The sequence below is a fragment of the Hoplias malabaricus genome, chromosome 2 (assembly GCF_029633855.1).
Source record: "Hoplias malabaricus isolate fHopMal1 chromosome 2, fHopMal1.hap1, whole genome shotgun sequence".
Taxonomy (NCBI): domain Eukaryota; kingdom Metazoa; phylum Chordata; class Actinopteri; order Characiformes; family Erythrinidae; genus Hoplias; species Hoplias malabaricus.
Genome location: NC_089801.1, coordinates 41,773,006 through 41,793,205, shown reverse-complemented (window position 1 = coordinate 41,793,205; position 20,200 = coordinate 41,773,006). Strand labels below are relative to the sequence as shown.

At 41.3% G+C, this 20,200-nt stretch overlaps 1 protein-coding gene across 2 annotated transcripts in view; it reads right to left on the bottom strand.

Moving 5' to 3' along the window:
• Positions 1 to 19,640, bottom strand: part of LOC136686113 (ankyrin-2-like) — a 113,046-nt gene extending 93,406 nt beyond the window's left edge. For both annotated transcript variants that reach the window (XM_066659660.1, XM_066659661.1), the window contains exon 1: positions 19,492 to 19,640. In XM_066659660.1, the coding sequence (XP_066515757.1) occupies positions 19,492 to 19,554 (63 nt within the window). In that variant the 5' untranslated portion in view covers positions 19,555 to 19,640. The remainder of the gene's footprint in view (positions 1 to 19,491) is intronic.
• Positions 19,641 to 20,200: the final 560 nt, after the last annotated feature.

Genomic DNA, 20,200 nt, shown 5'->3' with positions numbered 1-20,200 from the left:
GTACTACACAGAGTTGAAAAAGATGTCTGAAATTCACCCCTAGTTGTTTGGCAGTGTAATAGTAGGGCGATGCAGACGCCAACACACAAGTATACATTTTCACAACGGCATAGGACAAATGTGCAGGCTATGACATAGGTTCTGCATTGAGGTAACACAAAAGCATAAACTGGCTTTTAGTGTGTTCTCTGCACCAGAAAACAGTTCATTTCATTTAGGAACGGTAAGGTTTGGGGTTTTTTTTTAGGGCCTTCCCAGTGCAATGAACTTTCAATGCACTGTACTGAAATTGGTATGGAGGAGGATGTAAGGGGTGGTTTCCTACCCTCCTCCACAAGTTACATAGTGCACTTTCTGCAGTGCTGAGCTGAGAGTTGCAATCACAGAAGCTTTGTTTATACCTCTGTACTGATTTTTGGGATTTGGGATTTCTTCTGGTTTTGATCTCGCTTCATGTTTCGTGTTTAATTAATCTCCAACTGACTCTCATCCTTGGAGAATGATTTGTGATATCTACAGATCTCTAAACCATGTATAAACTAATAATAGTTGCTGCTGACTTAAATACAGCCAAATGCTAAATGGTACAAATAATTGTGTTAATTCATATTGGTTCTAAGAACTGAAAGTGATTATTACTCTCAAATTTGCACAAAAGTTGCTAAAAAAAAGTCTGCTTTAAGTACAGTAACAAACTACATATACTGTGTTACTGTCCACCACTGGATTTCCATTGGATTCTAGATCTCCTCAGATCTTAGCTTGGTTCTAGATCTCATCATATCTTTAGTTCTTGACCACCTCTGGTCTCTGGATATGATTCTGGGAGTTCCTCTCTCATGTGCTGGGTTCTGATTGGCTGCAGCACTGGGACAGGGGTTTGAAGGTCAGGCCTAGATTGGTGCTGGTGTTGGACTGGCTTTCATTCTGCACATCATCTCCATTTCGCGGGTGTTCCACAGATATTGACCCAGCCTATCATGTACATATTTGTCATTTGCGTTCCCTGGGTGTTCCACTATGTGTGAATATTGTGTGTGTCGAGTGATACTGCGATCTTCTGCTGTTGGGGCTCACTGTGGGTCTGTGAAAGGTCTACATCAAACAGCATTGATATAACTCTCTCACACAAACACACATAGAGATGTAATCATTGTGAAGCGGCCAGTGAGAGGAACACACATTCCTGGCAGCCCAGCTCTGACCCAGGTCTCCTTTTAATGGCATGCAGCAGAGGCATGGCCTCTGGGTCACAGTCATGGGATTGGTGTATTTAAAGCACAGATCAGTGTGTTACCTGCCGTCTGCGCTGTGCCCTCTCTCGGTGCCTTTGCCGTTTTTCTCGCGCTTTAGTGAGTGCCCGAAGCTCAGACAGCTGTTCCAACTCCCGGGCCTTCTTCAGATGGGCGGCCGCATGAGCCATCATACACCATCACCACAGATACAATATCCTGACTTACAACTACAATGATCAAATCGACAAAAATACCATGGAAATCATATCCTGATCTACAATTACAGTGATTAAAACTAAACCGTCACCATGGACACACTATTCTGACTTACAATCACAGTAATTACAACAACACAGATACCATGGAAATCCTGACTTACAATTATAGTGATCAAAACAACACAGCTGCCACAAAAACGATGTCCTGACTTTACAAATACAATGATCAAAATGACACAATTGCAGTAGAAATTACATCCCTACCTACAATTAAATCAAACTACACCATCAACACAGAAACAATATCTCGTTGTACAATCACAGTGATCAAAATAACACAGATTCCATAGAAATGATATGCTGATTTACAATTACAGTGATCAAAATGACAATGTTAACACAGAAAATATATCCTGACTTCATAGTACAGTGATCAAACAACACAGTTACCACAGAAAATATATCCTGATTTACAATTACAGTGATCAAACAACACCTTTACCACAGAAAAGGTATCCTGATTTACAATTACAGTGATCAAAACTGCACTGTAACCACAGAAAAGGTATCCTGATTTACAATTACAGTAATCAAACAACACTGTTACCACAGAAAAGATATCCTGATTTACAATTACATTGATCAAACAACACCGTTACCACAGAAAATATATCCTGATTTACAATTACATTGATCAAACAACACCGTTACCACAGAAAATATATCCTGATTTACAATTACAGTGATCAAACAACACCGTAACCATAGAAAATATATCCTGATTTACAATTACAGTGATCAGAACTACACTGTAACCACAGAAAAGGTATCCTGATTTACAATTACAGTGATCAAACAACACTGTTACCACAGAAAAGATATCCTCATTTACAATTACAGTGATCAAACAACACTGTTACCACAGAAAAGATATCCTGATTTACAATTACAGTGATCAAACAACACTGTTACCACAGAAAAGATATCCTGATTTACAATTACAGTGATCAAAACTACCCCGTGACCACAGAATCTTACTTTTAAATTTTAAGTTTAAACTTACAATTACAGTGAACAAAATGACACTGTTAACATGGAAATTATATCCTGACATACAATTAAAGTGAGCAAAAACTAAACTGGCACCATGGAAACGATAGGCTGACCTACAATTACAGTGGTCAAAACTACACCGTTACCACAGAAACAGTATATCGGCTAATAATTACTGATCAAAACTAAAACTTCACCATAGGAAAGATATCCTTACTTACAATTACAGCAATCAAAACTACACCGTTAACATGGAAACAATATCCTGATTTTCAATTTGGGTGATCAAAATGTATAGTTTTACCCCAGAAACAACAGCAACTGAAACTCCGAAACAGCCGAGCGGTGGACTGTAAATCAGCTGTCGGACAGTAAACGACAAACTGTCCACATTCCTGACCATCCATACAGCTCTGTCCCTCTCGCTGTGTGTATGTGTGTTTGAGTGTGTGTGTCCACATCTGGACACCATCAGGTCACGTACACACACAAACCTGTGATGCTGTTTAAAGATTACTGAGTGTGTGTGTGTAATTACATGAATTTACAGACTAGCTGCAAAAATGTACAACATATGAACAAATTACATTAAACAAAATGGAGAGAGAGACAGAAAGAGAGAAATATAACAAAGAGAGAAAGCAGAGGGATAGAGAGAAAGAGATAGATGTGGGATGATTTATAGTGAACAAAAATTTAAACGCAACAAGATCTACGTAGACAAAAGACCTTTTCTCCGAAATATTGTTCTCAAATTTGTCTTAATCTGTGTTAGAGAGCACTACTCCATTACCGAGATAATCCATCAGGATCGTCTGAGACCAGCCATGCGGACAGCTGCTGTAAAAATCAGTTTGCATAACCAAAGAATTTCTACACAAACTGTCAGAAACCATCCCAGGGAAGCTCATCTGCTTACTTGTCTTCCTCATTGTCGTGAATCGAGTGGCCCATGGTGGCGGTGGGGTTATGGTATGGGCAAGCATATGTTATGGACAATGAACATGAGTGTATTTTACTGATGGCATACTGAGTGGACCAACAAACCACAGGCCACTATCAACAACCTGACCAACTCTATGCGAAGGAGATGTGTTGCACTGCTGAGGCAAATGGTGATCACACCAGGTACTGACTGGTTTTCTGATCCCCTGGACCCCACCAATACAGTAAAAGTAAACTGCACATTTTAGAGAGGCCTTTTATTTTGGCCAGCCTAAGGCACATCTGTGCAATAATCATGCTGTCTAATCAGCATCTTGGTATGCCACACCTGTGAGGTGGATGGGTTAGAGTGTGGTGTGACAAGATTAATAAAGGAAATTCAGAAGCTCTACAACAGCCTCTGAAACATGTATTAATGGAAAACATGACATGGTGTCAGAAGTGTTGTAGTGTGAAGCAAGCAGGCTTCACAAAGATATGTATGTGCAGGGTCCAATTGCAACATTTAGCATCCAGCTGGCAGAGCCGTTTGACAAAACCCCAGGACAGGTTGAGATAGATTCAACGATTCTAACGTTTTTGTCAGGCAAGCAATCTTCACACATCCACTGAAGATAATCAGGTCAAAATGCTCATCTATTGTATGGGAGATGAAGCAGATGACATGTTGCAAGGGCTGAATTTAAACAGCGAACAAAGATGTGAGTACCAGTACGGAATGGTTTAAACTTATTTTCCGAAACAAGGTGAAAATGAAAGTGAAGACTCATTTGTTACTGCCTCATATGAGCTGGCCGAGCATTGCAATCATGTGCCCCTTTCACATATGCACAGTAATGCAGAAATGTTTATACAGAGGAGCTATGTCTCCCGGACATTACCTGCACATAATCCTCCTCGCTCCCTAGTAAAGACACCAGGTAAAGTCAGTGAGCTGTATTACAACAACACAGATACCATGGAAATCCTGACTTACAATTATAGTGATCAAAACAACACAGCTGCCACAAAAACGATGTCCTGACTTTACAAATACAATGATCAAAATGACACAATTGCAGTAGAAATTACATCCCTACCTACAATTAAATCAAACTACACCATCAACACAGAAACAATATCTCGTTGTACAATCACAGTGATCAAAATAACACAGATTCCATAGAAATGATATGCTGATTTACAATTACAGTGATCAAAATGACAATGTTAACACAGAAACTATATCCTGACTTCATAGTACAGTGATCAAACAACACAGTTACCACAGAAAATATATCCTGATTTACAATTAAAGTGATCAAACAACACCGTTACCGCAGAAAATATATCCTGATTAACAATTACAGTGATCAAACAACACCGTTACCACAGAAAAGGTATCCTGATTTACAATTACAATGATCAAAACTGCACTGTAACCACAGAAAAGGTATCCTGATTTACAATTACAGTGATCAAACAACACTGTTACCACAGAAAAGATATCCTGATTTACAATTACATTGATCAAACAACACCGTTACCACAGAAAATATATCCTGATTTACAATTACAGTGATCAAACAACATCGTAACCATAGAAATCATATCCTGATTTACAATTACAGTGATCAAAACTACACTGTAACCGAATTTTCCGAAACAAGGTGAAAATGAAAGTGAAGACTCATTTGTTACTGCCTCATATGAGCTGGCCGAGCATTGCAATCATGTGCCCCTTTCACATATGCACAGTAATGCAGAAATGTTTACGCAGAGGAGCTATGTCTCCCGGACATTACCTGCACATAATCCTCCTCGCTCCCTAGTAAAGACACCAGGTAAAGTCAGTGAGCTGTATAGGCACTGTGCTATGCCTAAAGCACCCATTTAATTTCCCCACTGCAAGAGCGTGACTGACACAGAAAATCTCCTGCTGTGAGCTGCATGGGTGAATTACCACTCTGGGACAACTCCGGACCTGATACTTCAGAGTTTCTCTAGAAATTCATGTGTGAAAGAGGCAATGGTCTGTTACATTAGGAGATGCTAGTTGTTGGTTAGCTGAAACATCTCTATCAGAACATATGCATTTGGATAAATATTTGACTCAAGAGAAAGCCATCAATATACCTAGGCAATCAGAGGAAGTGAAAAAGCAACAGTAATTTGCGCTATGAATCAACTTCTGAGTGCTTAGTGGAAAGAGGGTATAGCACTTATACATAGCAAGTCAGGGAAAGCAAAAACATGCAGAGTAAAGGCTATGAGTAATTCATGCTACCGATGTGTAAAAACCCTTTCACATCCAAATTACCTGTGTCCAGCTAACAATGTGAACAGTGGTGGATATGGGGAAAAAAATGGTCATTTTCATTATGTATGTGCTACAGATACAGATCCCAAGATTAATTCCCTTACTTCTTATGCATAAAGTGAAGGAGGAACTTCACTATATGGAAAGCATGGAAGTCATAAGCAGGGTTAAAAAAAACCAATCGATTGGTTTTCCAGTATGGTGGTTGTGACCAAAAAGATTTGAATACTTCCTGTGTAAACCTAACCAAGCTAAATAAAGCAGTGTGTAAAGTATGTTTTGCCTCCAATAGGGCTGACATTTGGTAACATAGAAGGAGCCTAGATCTTTAGTAAACTTGGTGCAAATATGGATTTGTGTCAAATTCCTCCAATGATAGAATCAGTACACTACCGCACCATTCAGAAGATTCTTTTTCAACCGTCTTTCATTTGTAATTGCTTCAGCGCCGGAGCACCTTCACAGAAATCCAGAAATGTTTCAGTGTTTACCCAAAGGAGCTGTATGTGTGAACGTGACTACCCACAATATTTTTCCCTGACATTATCTGGACTTTACCTTCTTCAAGGCCTAGTATATGTTCCCGGTAAAGTCTGAGTCAGGGCATGTGAGAACAGCGCGCTGTGCCCCTTGCCTAAATCACATGTTTCATCTCCTGCTGCGAGAGCGCTTCTGAGGCAGAAAATCTCCCATTGTGAGCTGCATGTGTCTCCAGACCCGATACTCCTGAGTTTCTCTAGAAATTCTCCAGAGTGCATGTGTGAAATGGGCAAACGTGTCTGAAGTTACAGAGGCACTGGAGGGAGTTGTTTGTTTCATGTATGATGTACTCATTTAGGGTAGAAAAGAAGAAGAGCAAGATGAACGTTTGCATGCAGTACTATAGAGTAAAGGTGGATTGGCGACTCAAAAGTGTCCTTAGGTGTGAGTGTGTGAGTGAATGTGTGTGTGTGTGTGTGTGTGTGTCTGTGTTGCCCTGTGAAGGACTGGCACCCCCTTCAGGGTGTATTCCTGCCTTGTGCCCAATGATTCCAGGTAGGCTCTGGACCCACCGTGACCCTGAACTGGATAAGCGCTTACAGATAATGCATGAATGAATGAATGACTACAGAGTAATTTAGAATGCAGGCATCACACTGAATTTAAGTGTTATTTCTCTGTAAAGTCGCTTACATCATAATAACACCAGCTTATGCTCCATCAATGAGAAAGGTTCACACGTTTATTTACATGTCAGGGACTAGGGAAAATACAGAAAAAATCTACACCGCTGAAGTTGGCTTCTTATTCTCCAGCTTCTTATTCAGATATTCTGTTCTACCATAGATGGTGCAGTAATTGCATTTTGTCGCCAATAGACGGCAACATACGAACATGACTTCCATACCATGTAAATATTAAACTTTTGGCTTATTTTCGTGGGCATTATCTCTATGAAGAAGCAAGCCCAAAAAGGCAATATAATTTTAGAAACAAGCTCCAAAAAGCAACCCACGACTAAATATTTCTAAGTGAATTTACTGCAAATGTAAAACCAAAGTCCACTATAATATGCAGACCTGGCAACTGTTACATGATGCTAAAATGGGCTATGTAAGTCAGCTACATTTTCACTAGCCAGAACAATAATTTAAGATATCTACAATCACATTCTGACTAGTCACAATTATCATTTAAGATATCAGAATTAAAAAAAGCGAAAAAGTTGAAGATATCTGTAATTGATTTGAAGATATCTAAAAAGGAATACTTACTACTCAAGAATACAATTTTGGATATCTCTAACTTTGTTTTGACTAGTCATTACTTACATTCAAGGTACCTAGAATTTAATTTCAGATATCTACAATTTAGCTTCAGATATCTCAAACTATATTTAAGATACAGTAATTCCTCTGTACTTTGCGGTTCATCTTTTGTGGATTCGCTACTTTTTTCAAGGGGGCTTATGGCCACTATATCACGGATATTAAAGGAAAATCTAGGAAAACCATGAAAGATGAACAGCAAAAATATTTAATTAAATCCATTAAAATTTCATAGACTAGGCCTGTAGGTGACAAAATGTATCATTTACAAGTATTTCTTACGTACAGTACATGTATTGTTCATGTCTACATCCGAGTGAAACTTACTGACGCTAAATCACAGCTTAGGAATTACTCTATTAAAGAAACTGGCAGGATATCACATGTAGTTCCAGCTGAAAAACATTATAGAATGACTGTTTAATGCAAATGGTGGGTTGTTAACAGTACAGGGAGGGTTTCAAAAGTCCAAATACTCGTTAAATACATAAAAAAAATTTCTTTTCTCTACTTCGCGAAAATTTTTCACGGGTGGTCTTGGAACGCATTCCCCAATGAAAAACGAGGGATCACTGTATTCTTAATATAGAGTGAATTTAAGATATATAAATCCAATTCCAATTCTAATTAGAATTCTATTTCCAATTAGAATTATGATTAGTCAGAGCAAAAGGCTAGCTATCTCTAATTTACTTTTTTACTATTCACAATTTAGACAATTTGTAGATGTGTGAAGTGTAGATTTAAGATAGTAATTAATTTCAGATATCTTGAATTGGAGCTTCCATTGAACTCCATGTTAAATTTGATGTCATTTACACTAGTCAAAATGTTATTAAAGATACCTCATTTGTTATTTCACCTAGTCAAAATATAATTAGAGATATCTTAATTTAGAATATAAATTAAGATAAAAAACTCATGCCTCAATTTATTGATAAACTGTAGCATTTAAATCAGTGTGAAAGTGGGGAAATAAAATATACAGAGCCACAAACGGTCTGTATTCTTTCATTATAAAACTACAAAGTACTCCTCTCTGGTCTATAGGAATCAGAGAATAGAAAGTGATTATAGAGAAAAGGGGATATCAAGGTATGGTGCACAATCCAACAACACTGCAATGGCAAGTAAGACCTCATACTCGCAAATGTAAGCAACATTTCCACAATGCATTCAAACCATACAATATTTTATGAACAAATCCCACTTCACACTCTCTCTCTCCTATACGCAGGTATAAAAAGTCCTGGCTGCCCAGAGAAGAGAGATATAAATATACAATAGGAGAAGAGATATTATATATATATATATATATATATATATATATATATATATATATATATATATATATATATATATATATATACACATATACACTAGTCTCTGAATTATAACCTAATATGGACATATGTGGTATGAGCAGAATCATAAGAACCTGAACTTTAATAATTATGAAAAGAATGTTTAAAATCCCATGGCCTCCAAGCTCTGCTTAAAATAGCTGTGCAGCTTGCCTTCGAAACATTACACAAATAGCTGTAAGTCAAAAATGCTTTTGCCACTTGTTATGAAAATGCACAAGATTAATTCATATGGGCTTCAGAAAAGATTTGCATCCTTAGGTGGCACTATAAGACATTTAAAAACTTAATTTTAAGTTATGTTCCCTGTATGTGCATTTTGATTATATTTGGCACACCTCTTCAGAGTAATGGCCTGCACATGTCTACCCATTTTGGTTTGATTGAGTGTGATAAGTATGATTGAGTTATACAGGGGTTGGACAATGAAACTGAAACACCTGGTTTTAGACCACAATAATTTATTAGTATGGTGTAGGGCCTCCTTTTGCAGCCAACACAGCTTCAATTCGTCTTGGGATTTCATCTGGTGACTGTCATGGGAGATGTTCAACTTCACTTTCATGTTCATCAGACCAATCTTTCACCAGTCTTGCTGTGTGTATTGGTGCATTGTCATCCTGATACACGGCATCGCCTCCAGGATACAATGTTTGAACCATTGGATGCACATGGTCTTAGTGGTGCAATGTGCAATTAATGAAGATTGGCCCCCAGGCTGGTTCAATTTATTCATGAACCTCCCACACTAAAATGGCAGGTGTTTCAGTTTCATTGTCTAACCCCTGTAGCTCAAAGAGTGCAATGAGTTCTGCCCACTCATGTTTGTTGAAATATTGCAGCAACAGCGTGTCTAAAATTCAAACTTTTTTGATAATTATTTACCTAGAGACCAATACAGATTACATTGAGACCAATTGTTTGTTTACAGGTATGTTTTTCACATACCTGAGAATTAAGGATAAACTGATAACTGCCTTTAGCTACTGTGTAAAGTTGTTGAGATAGGAGCCACTTGCAAGCAGGTTGTCAATAAGTATGTCCTCTTATACATATGTACTTAACCTTAAATCAGTGTCTACTCTTCCAACTAGTGATATCGATAGGGGATCATCATAAATGTCATTCTAAAATGCTAAATCACACCCACAGCACAGATTAAACAGATACAGCACTGGATAAACAGAGACAATATTCATTCATAATTCAGTGTCTATAAACCTTATCCAGTTCAGGGTTGGAGTGGGTCCTGAGCCTTCCCAGAATCACTGAGCGCATGACAGGGACTCACCCTGGAGGGGGCGACACACACACACATTCACAACTATGCACACTTTTGAGTCGCCAATCCACCTACCAACGTGTGTTTTTGGACTGTGGGAGGAAACCGGAGCACCCGGAGGAAACCCACGCAGGGACATGGGAGAGAACACACCACACTCCTCACAGACAGTCACCCAGAGGAAACCCATGCAGACACAGGGAGAACACACCACTCCTCCCAGACAGTCACCCAGAGGAAACCCACGCAGACACAGGGAGAACACACCACACTCCTCACAGTCACCCAGAGGAAACCCACGCAGACACAGGGAGAACACACCACACTCCTCACGGACAGACACCTGGGGGAAACCCATGCAAGAAAGAGCCAGGCTCCAGCGCATCATCAGATCAGCAGAGAATATCATTGGATGTAACCTGCCAACGCTTCAGGAGATCCACACCAGCAGGGTGAGGAAACGCGCTCACAAAATTACGCTTGACCCCTCACATCCTGGACATCACCTCTTCCAGACTCTCCCTTCTGGTAGAAGACTAAGGACCATCAAAACCAGCACAACACGACGTGCTAACAGCTTCTTTCCCAGAGCTGTAGCTCTCCTCAACCACAGTGAACACCTCTGAGTCTCCAAACCACTGAACTAAACCGACTGGACTTAACTGCACTGAACAGGACACTTTACTCACTTGCACTATGCTATTTTGCACAGCTGTACAGAAGTTCTATTTCTGTAACTCCTACAACAATATATAATATAACCTACTTCAGGAATATTTGGAAACATTTATATTCATACTCATATCTGTACAGTATAGATTTTATATTTTATGTTGTCTAATTTATGTCTTAATGCTCTTTTTTTTGCTAGTACTTAACTGTATTCTTTAGTTTATTTATTGTTTATTGTACCTCTTTTAGAGTTATGTTTGTTAACAGTCTGTGTTACATGTCATACATGTGTTGCTGTCACCAAGACAAATTCCTAGTATGTTTAACATACCTGGCGAAATAAAGAGATTCTGATTCTGATGCAAACACAGGGAGAACACACCACACTCCTCACAGACAGTCACCTGGAGGAAACCCACGCAGACACAGGCAGAACCCACCACACTCCTCACCGACAGCCATCCGGAGGAAATCCACGCAGACACAGGGAGAACACACCACACTCCTCACAGTCACCCGGAGGAAACCCACGCAGACAGAGGGAGAACACACCACACTCCTCACAGTCAGTCACCTGGAGGAAACCCACGCAGACGCAGAGAGAACACACCACACTCCTCACAGACAGTCACCCGGAGGAAACCCACGCAGACACGGAGAACACACCACACTCCTCACAGACAGTCACCCAGAGGAAACCCACACAGAGACAGGGAGAACACACCACACTCCTCACAGACAGTCACCTGGAGGACACCCACAAGGACACAGGGAGAACACACCACACTCCTCACAGACAGTCACCCACAAGGACATGGAGAGAACACAACACACTCCTCAAAGACATTCACCGGAGCAGGACTCAAACCCCAGATCCCTGAAGCTGTGTAACAGCAACACTACCTGTCGCACCACTGTGCCACACTAGTACAGACAATACACACTCAATAATACACACATAGCACAGATAATACACACTGAATAAACTCACACACAGGACAGAATATACACAGTGCATAAACACACAGAGCACACATACACACTGGATAAACATACACACACAAACAGGACATAATACACACTAGATAAATACACACACAGCATAGATAATACACACTGGACAAACACACACAGCACAGGCAATAAACACTGGATAAACACACACACACACACAGGACATAATACACACTAGATATATAGACACACATCACAGATAAAATACACTGGATAAACACACACACAGCACAGATAATACACACTGGACACAAATTACATTTACACACAGACATAGAGAGAGGGAGCGCCCCCAGCAGGATGGAGGATGTCTAGTTAAACGTGTAGCTGATGTGAAACGGCTGGTGACATAATTCGTGTGGACAGCATTTCCATAGCAACTGCTAGGTGCTAGAATTAACATTTACCCTACACTACCCTTCAGACACTGAGCAAAGTGTTTCTCCCTGTGGGTCCTGGACCTACCTTCCCTCTACACACCAGAGGAACTCCATCACTCCAGAGAACACATTGTTCCACATTGTGCACGTTACACACTCCTTTACATCAGGATTTACAACTACAAACCGGATTCCAAAAAAGTTGGGAAACTAAACAAATTGGGAATAAAAACTGAATGCAATGATGTGGAGATGGCAAATGTCAATATTTTATTCGTAATAGATGACAAATCAAAAGTTTAATCTGAGTAAGTGTAACATTTTAAAGGAAAAATATGTTGATTCATAATTTCACAGTGTCAACAAATCCCCAAAACGTTGGGACAAGTAGCAATAAGTGGCTGGAAAAAGGAAGTTAAGCATATAATGAACAGCTGGAAGACCAATTAACACTAATTAGGTCAATTGACAAAATGATTGGGTATAAAAAGAACTTCTCAGCTTGTCAGTGTCTCTATGAAGCCAAGATGGTAAGAGGATCACCAATTCCACCATTGTTGCGCAGAAAGATAGTGCAGCAATACCAGAATGGTGTTACCCAACGTAAAATAGCAAAGACTTTTAAGATATCATCATCAACCGTGCATAACATCATCAAAAGATTCACAGAATCTGGAACAATTGCTGTGCGTAAGGGTCAAGGCTGTAAAACTCTACTGGATGCTCGTGATCTCCGGGCCCTTAAATGTCACTGCACCTCAAACAGGAATGCCACTGTCATAAACACAACCCACCGTGCCATCCGCCGTTGCCAGCTGAAACTCTACAGTGCAAAGAGGAAGCCATTTCTAAGCAAGCTCCACAAGCTCAGACGTTTGCACTGGGCCAGCGGTCTTTTAAAATGGAGTGTGGCAAAATGGAAGACTGTTCTGTGGTCAGATGGGTCACAATTTGAAGTTCTTTATGGAACACTGGGACGCCATGTCATCCGGACCAGAGAGGACAAGGATAACCCAAGTTGTTATCAACGCTCCATTCAGAAGCCTGCATCACTGATGGTATGGGGTTGCATGAGTGCTTGTGGCATGGGCAGGTTGCATGTCTGGAAAGGCACCATTAATGCAGAGAACTATGTTCAGGTTCTAGAACAATATATGCTCCCATCTAGACGTCATCTCTTTCAGGGAAGACCATTTTTCAACAAGATAATGCCAGACCACATTCTGCAGCAATCACAACATCATGGCTACGTAGGAGAAGGATCCGGGACTGAAATGGCCAGCCTGCAGTCCAGATCTTTCACCTACAGAGAACATTTGGCGCATCATAAAGAGGAAGGTGCGACAAAGAAGGCCCAAGACGATTGAACAGTTAGAGGCCTGTATTAGACATGAATGGGAGAGCATTCCTATTTCTAAACTGGTCTCCTCTGTCCCCAGACGTCTGTTGAGTGTTGTAAGAAGAAGGGGGGATGCCACACAGTGGTAAAAAATGGCCTTGTCTGAACTTTTTTGGGATTTGTTGTTGCTATGAAATTTTGAAACAACATATTTTCCCTTAAAATGATACATTCTCTCAGTTTAAATTTTGATCTGTGATTTGTGTTCTATTCTGAATATAATATTAGATGTTGGCACCTCCACATCATTGCATTCAGTTTTTATTCACAATTTGTTTAGTGTCCCAACTTTTTTGGAATCCGGTTTGTACCTCTCTCTTCTGTCTCTAAATATTTCTCTCTGGTGCGCGCTCTCCACCCCCAGTATCCTGTTATCGCTCTGTTGCTGTGTGTGTGTGTGTGTGTTTCGATTGTGCACATTCGAAAAAAATATACACTATGCAAGGTGCTGCACGCGCATAAACGGTAAGTAGCAGTGCAGGCGAAAACTGCATCACAATGGTGGAATGTTTTGAAGAACACGGTGTCTGTCGCTACCACATTTTCGCTGCTGCTGCTCGTTCAGACTGCCCATACGCAGAACATCATGCTTGTGCACACTTTGCTGATAGCTTTGATATTTGACTAATTCCTATTTTGAGTATACTCGTAAAGAGTCATGGCCCTCAGAAGACTACCTCAGTAAAGCAACACGGACATCGTGAGTTGTAAATAAACACACTTTGCATGTTCTCCAGTTGTTTAAAACTGTAAAGGTCAGTGAGGAAAGGCGTCCTTATGTTTAAAAGCTACTCACTCTTGAAGATAAAGCTCCTATCTGCTTTGGAAAACAGTCTCTGCTGCTATAAGCTATATGGAAGTCTGCACATGCGCAGTCCAAATTGGGCAGGTTAGGCAAATTGAGTCACATGAGAGCCAAGTCTGCAATTAGCCGTGTCTTATAACCCGCCAGTTATAAGCTTTGCACATAGTGAACAGTTACGTTCATGGTGCAGACGGTAGTTTATGAGAAGGCATGACCAAACAGCAAGTATATTTCTACCCTAAGTGTGTCTATCAGTGTGTGTGTGTGTGATAGATTTACATGAGTGTGAGGCCTTTCTGCGCACTTTGCGGAAGCTCCACCCACTGTGCGCTCAAGCCCCGCCCCCTCACTGCGCAGCTGAAAACACACGCGCTGAGCAAGGCAAAATTTGCTTATTGATCTGAATTTGAGAGAGCGAGAGAGATACAGATAAATAAAGTGATCAGGCTCCAGAAGGGACACTAATTAGATGAGTCCAGTTCCTCTGTCCATTAACATCACCCCCTCCTACACACACTCATCCCTCCATCTGCTGTCTGAAGGGTATTGATCAGGCCCTCCATTGCTCTTGCGGGAAATCATGGAAAATTGGATCTTCATCAATTATTAATATTTTAAAATGCATTTCGCAGATGTTCCCGTCATCCAATCAGATCCAGTCTGACGTCATCTGAAAGACAGACTCCAGCGCCTTATACTGCTGTATTCTGACGTTCTGGAGCAGCTAAAAATGAGCCATCCCTGAGAGCAAGGAGAAGGCAGACCACGGTTGGTACACTGAGGGCAAAGTTGGAGGTCCAGTGGCGTTTTGCACAGCGTTTTCTGGGTGGACCACCAGTGACTAAACAGAATTGTAGACAAAGTGCCACATTTCAGCACGTTTCCATTCATTCATTGTCTGTAACTGTTTATCCAGTTCAGGGTCGCGGTGGGTCCAGAGCCTACACTGAATCATTGGGCACAAGGCGGCAACACGCCCTGGAGGCGGTGCCAGTCCTTCACAAGGCAACACACACATACGCACTCACACCTACGGACATTCTGAGTCCCCAATCCACCTACCGGCGTGTGAAAACCAGAGCACCCGGAGGAAACCCACACCGACACACTAACCTCCTCACAGACAGTCAATCAGTGCAGGACTTGAACCCACAACCCCAGGATCCTGGAGCGGTGTGCTGCACTGTGCCACCCCATTCATGGTCCAATTTACAAATATTTCATTCATTAGATTATTTTGTTTTTATTTATAAATCATTTTAATCCAAGCACAGTATCCTGTACAGGACAGTAATCTGAGTGGTCCGATGGTGGACCAGCAGTGGTCTACAGTCAGTGGTGTGCCAGCATTTTTATGACAGTGGACTGATATATGCTCACTGTCTGGAAAGATTCACCCTTCCTAAGACCAACAATCCCCCAGAGGGGAGTGTGGAACTGTGTTCTCTGGAGTAATGGAGTTCCTCTTGTGTGTGGAACAGTGGAACTGTGTTCTCTGGAGTGACTGAGTTCCTCTTGTGTGTGGAACAGTGGAACTGTGTTCTCTGGAGTAATGGAGTTCCTCTTGTGTGTGGAACAGTGGAACTGTGTTCTCTGGAGTGACTGAGTTCCTCTGGTGTGTGGAACAGTGGAACTGTGTTCTCTGGAGTGATGGAGTTCCTTTGGTGTGAAGTGGGAGGTTAGGTCCAGGTCTCTCCTGGCAAAAACCCCAGCTACTTAGCTCTTTGTCTGAAGGGCACTGTGGGGTAAATGCAAATGTTAACACTTAGTAGTTCCTATGGAAATGCTGTCCACATGACAGATGTCACCAACCTCTACAGAACAGCTACACCTTTAACCAGATATCCTCCATCATCACTCCATCATCAACATCCACTGATAGAGAGAAATAGAGAGGATATTAACTATTATAATGGGGCTGTCGTGAGTGTATTATGATGGACAGAGAAACTCCTAACTTAATGGAGTGAAACTGTTGGATAGAGTGGTTTCCATAACAATAAACGAGAGAGAGAGAAAATGAGTGATGGAGAAACAGAAATATCCCACACTCAAATGGTGCCTTTCCTCTGCATGGAACCTACATGACTCTACTCAACTTGGCACAGCTTTTTTGCTTTTCCACTGGTAAAATCTAGTCCCAATTCACTCAGGGTTCCACACGTGCAGAATAGATACTAAATAGTGATGTGTAAACCCTGCAGAGCATTGACTGGCCAGAGAGACGTGTTAATCAACACGAAATGGTCATTCAAATTCAGCACAAACTCGCCTTTTGTAAAATCTCTGAAGTTACAGCATCTTTCCCATTTATTTTTATCTGACTCAAAAAAGGCAGCTCCTAACTTTACCTCACAGTGTTTTGAAGAGGTGTATATGCTCCTTGGGTCTAACACTGTTTAAAATGTTTGGAGAATAGCAGTGTCTGCTTATACTGGACACTAACACTGCGTTTACACTGGAGACTAACACTGCGTGCTTATGCTGGTGTCTAAGTTGACGTGTGTTTACACTAGGGCACTAACACTGTTTACACTGGAGTTTAACACAGTTGGTCTGTGCCAAAACCTAGTGAGCTGCCTATGTAGGCACTGACTCCATAGACAGCTGTTTAAATAGATTGATCGCGTCTCGTGTTAAGGGACAGTGCCACCATCAATTCAATCCAGCTTCTTTGGAGATTTAATATTTGTACCTCAATGTAGATGCACAAGGGGAATGAACTACCTTCCCCTACTCCACAGTGACTTTATATTTTCTAAATATTATTACTTTAGTCTCAAAATATAAACAACTTTAACTTCAAAATATTTATGGCAAATGTTTCATGGGCGCAACCCACATACCCACATCTACTGCTCATCCCACAAACGTATGTTCCTTACAAATGTGGCACCATTTAAAGGGAAATTAACAGGCTTTCCAATGGTATAAGGTTAACTGCAGAGAAGCCTTGTTAAGAAATAATCTACAAACACAAACTGAACAACCTTTGTAGAGCCATAATTTTTAACTGTGAGATTAGGGCATAAACATATAGCAGTTGTTTTCTCACAGATTTTCCACCTGCTCCAAACTGTTTAATTACTACAGGACTCACCCGAAGTAAAAAGTTCAAACAAAGGATGAAACCCCACTAGGGTCTCAACCCATCTCTGTGCAATGCAGGAAGGCGAGGTTTTCACATGTAGCACACTGCACCACTGAGGAACACTACTGAAAGTTTTCAAATATATATAATATATAGTTTTTTAAATAATAATTGATACACTGAAATGTTATTTTTGTTACAAAATGATCTTTGTCTATTATTAATTGTATTTGTAAATATGCATTTATTTTCAATTCAAATAACATTATATGTTTGCTGCTGGTTATATGTGATTACAATATGAATATTTCTGTCACGATTCTTGACTCAAATTGGCACCTTGCAACATCATCCCGAGGGATTTTAAAGAGGTTCAAATGCTCCTTGGGTTGGTGGCTGACAAAAAGCCAAACAAGCAACAAGAAAAACTGTTAGAACAGATTCGTTCAGTCCAAAACACAAAAACAGCACAAGAACATGTACACATGTTCTTTTGTAAGTCGCTTTGGATAAAAGCATCTGCCAAATGCATAAATGTAAATGTAAGAACAAGATGTAAACAGCGCCTAACATTACCGCTGGCATTGTTGTGGTTTTCAAAGCCTACAGTGCAGAGTGTGTTTGTTTTCTGATGGGTGTGCTCTCTCTCTATCTCTATTTGTGTGTGTGTGTGTTTGTCCTGCAGAGATGGTCCATTACTGGAATCTGATTACCCTCTGCTCTTCCTCCCAGTTCCATTATCCAATGGGTGTGGCTTTCTGAGACCACAGCACATAGATGTTACTCTGAGTGACATCATCACCGAGGACGAGGATGTGCATGAGGTAGACCTGCAGAGGTCATTGTTACAGGAAGGACTGTCCCCTTTCTGCACTTACTCCCCTCACACAGGTCCACACTAAATATCACCCAACAGTTCTGGTGTGTGGAACTGTGTTCTCTGGAGTGGACTCTAATGCTCAAGTTATGGAGATGACACTAGTGGACACTAATATCAGATTTATGGAGGTGATACTAGTGGACAGTGATGCCAGAGTTACAGCGGTGACAGTAGTGGACTGTGATGTCAGAGTTACAGCGGTGACAGTAGTGGACTGTGATGTCAGAGTTACAGCGGTGACAGTAGTGGACTGTGATGTCAGAGTTACAGCGGTGACAGTAGTGGACTGTGATGTCAGAGTTACAGCGGTGACAGTAGTGTACTGTGATGTCAGAGTTACAACAGTGACAGTAGTGGACTGTGATGTCAGAATTACAGCAGTGACACTAGTCAATAGTGATGTCAGAGTTACAGTAGTGGCCTTTGATGCCAGAGTTACAGCGGTGACAGTAGTGGCCTGTGATGTCAGAGTTACAGCAGTGACAGTAGTCAATAGTGATGTCAGAGTTACAGCAGTGACAGTAGTCAATAGTGATATCAGAGTTACAGCAGTGACAGTAGTGGACTGTTATGTCAGAGTTACAGCAGTGACACTAATTTACAGTGATGTCAGTGTCTGAGGTGACACTTGTGACAGTGATGTAAGAGTGGCAGTGACACTAGTGGTCTGAGGTTTGAATTGTTAGGGGCTGTAGGAAGGTTCTATATGACGGTTCTCTGTGCTATAGAGGAACATATCTCAGAATAGTATAAGTGTCGGAGCTGATCGCAGGGTCATAAACTTCAAACGCAGTCCTCCCCGCTTAGTCATCTCCGAGTCTGATCATATCCCAAAGCAACCAGGGCCTGGAGCACTGTCACCATCCTTGAACCTCAGAAGCTGGACACAGCTTTCAAGAGTAGCAAAAAAGGAACACACACACACACCCAGAGCCTAAACACTGAATTATGCACCATACACACACTTAACACCCAGGACCCTCCCCTCTGTATTTACCCCTCAGTATTTACACCCATACTGTGGCATTAGCATTTACCCCACTAACCTGTCTGACTCTCCCCGGCAGTGGAGACCCCCCATCAGTGGGGGAGTGCGAGGGATCCTCCATCTTTAAAAACCTCCTCCACCTTCAGCTCCGCACGAACAGCTCAACCAGCAGCTTCACCGCTGCAGTAATGCAGAAGACCTGCAGCACTGCGCCTGCGTGGAGAGAGAGAGAGGGAGTGAGAGAGGGGGAGAGAGGGAGGGAGAGGGGGGCTGTGCTCGGAGGCAGAAGACACATTCACTTACATGGATGACGAAGCAGATACACGCGTAGACACATGCACGCAAACACACACGAGGGGAGGGTTTATGTGTGTGTTGGTGTTGGAGAGATAATTAATAAACATGATGTGTGTGTGTGAGAGAGAGAAAGAGACAGACAGACAGTTGGGGGGGGATTTGTGTGTGATGTCACCATCAGAGAAACACAATCACTGGGTGGAAACCAGAGAGAGAGAGAAGGAATAAGGTGTGGGGCTGAGGGAGAGAAAGAGATCAGAGTTAAGAGATTGTTGAAAGAAAGGAAAAAGACAGAACCTGGGAGAAATGAAAATATAGCAGTTATGTCTTCATATTTATGATAATGAATTTTTCAAGCCCTTCCTAAAAGCCAGCCCCACCCCCCATGTTTATTGTGTGTACAGTATTAAAGTGTGTGAACCCCAGTCTGGCCTCACCCTCTTGGAATGAAGGACAGATGAATGCTTAGA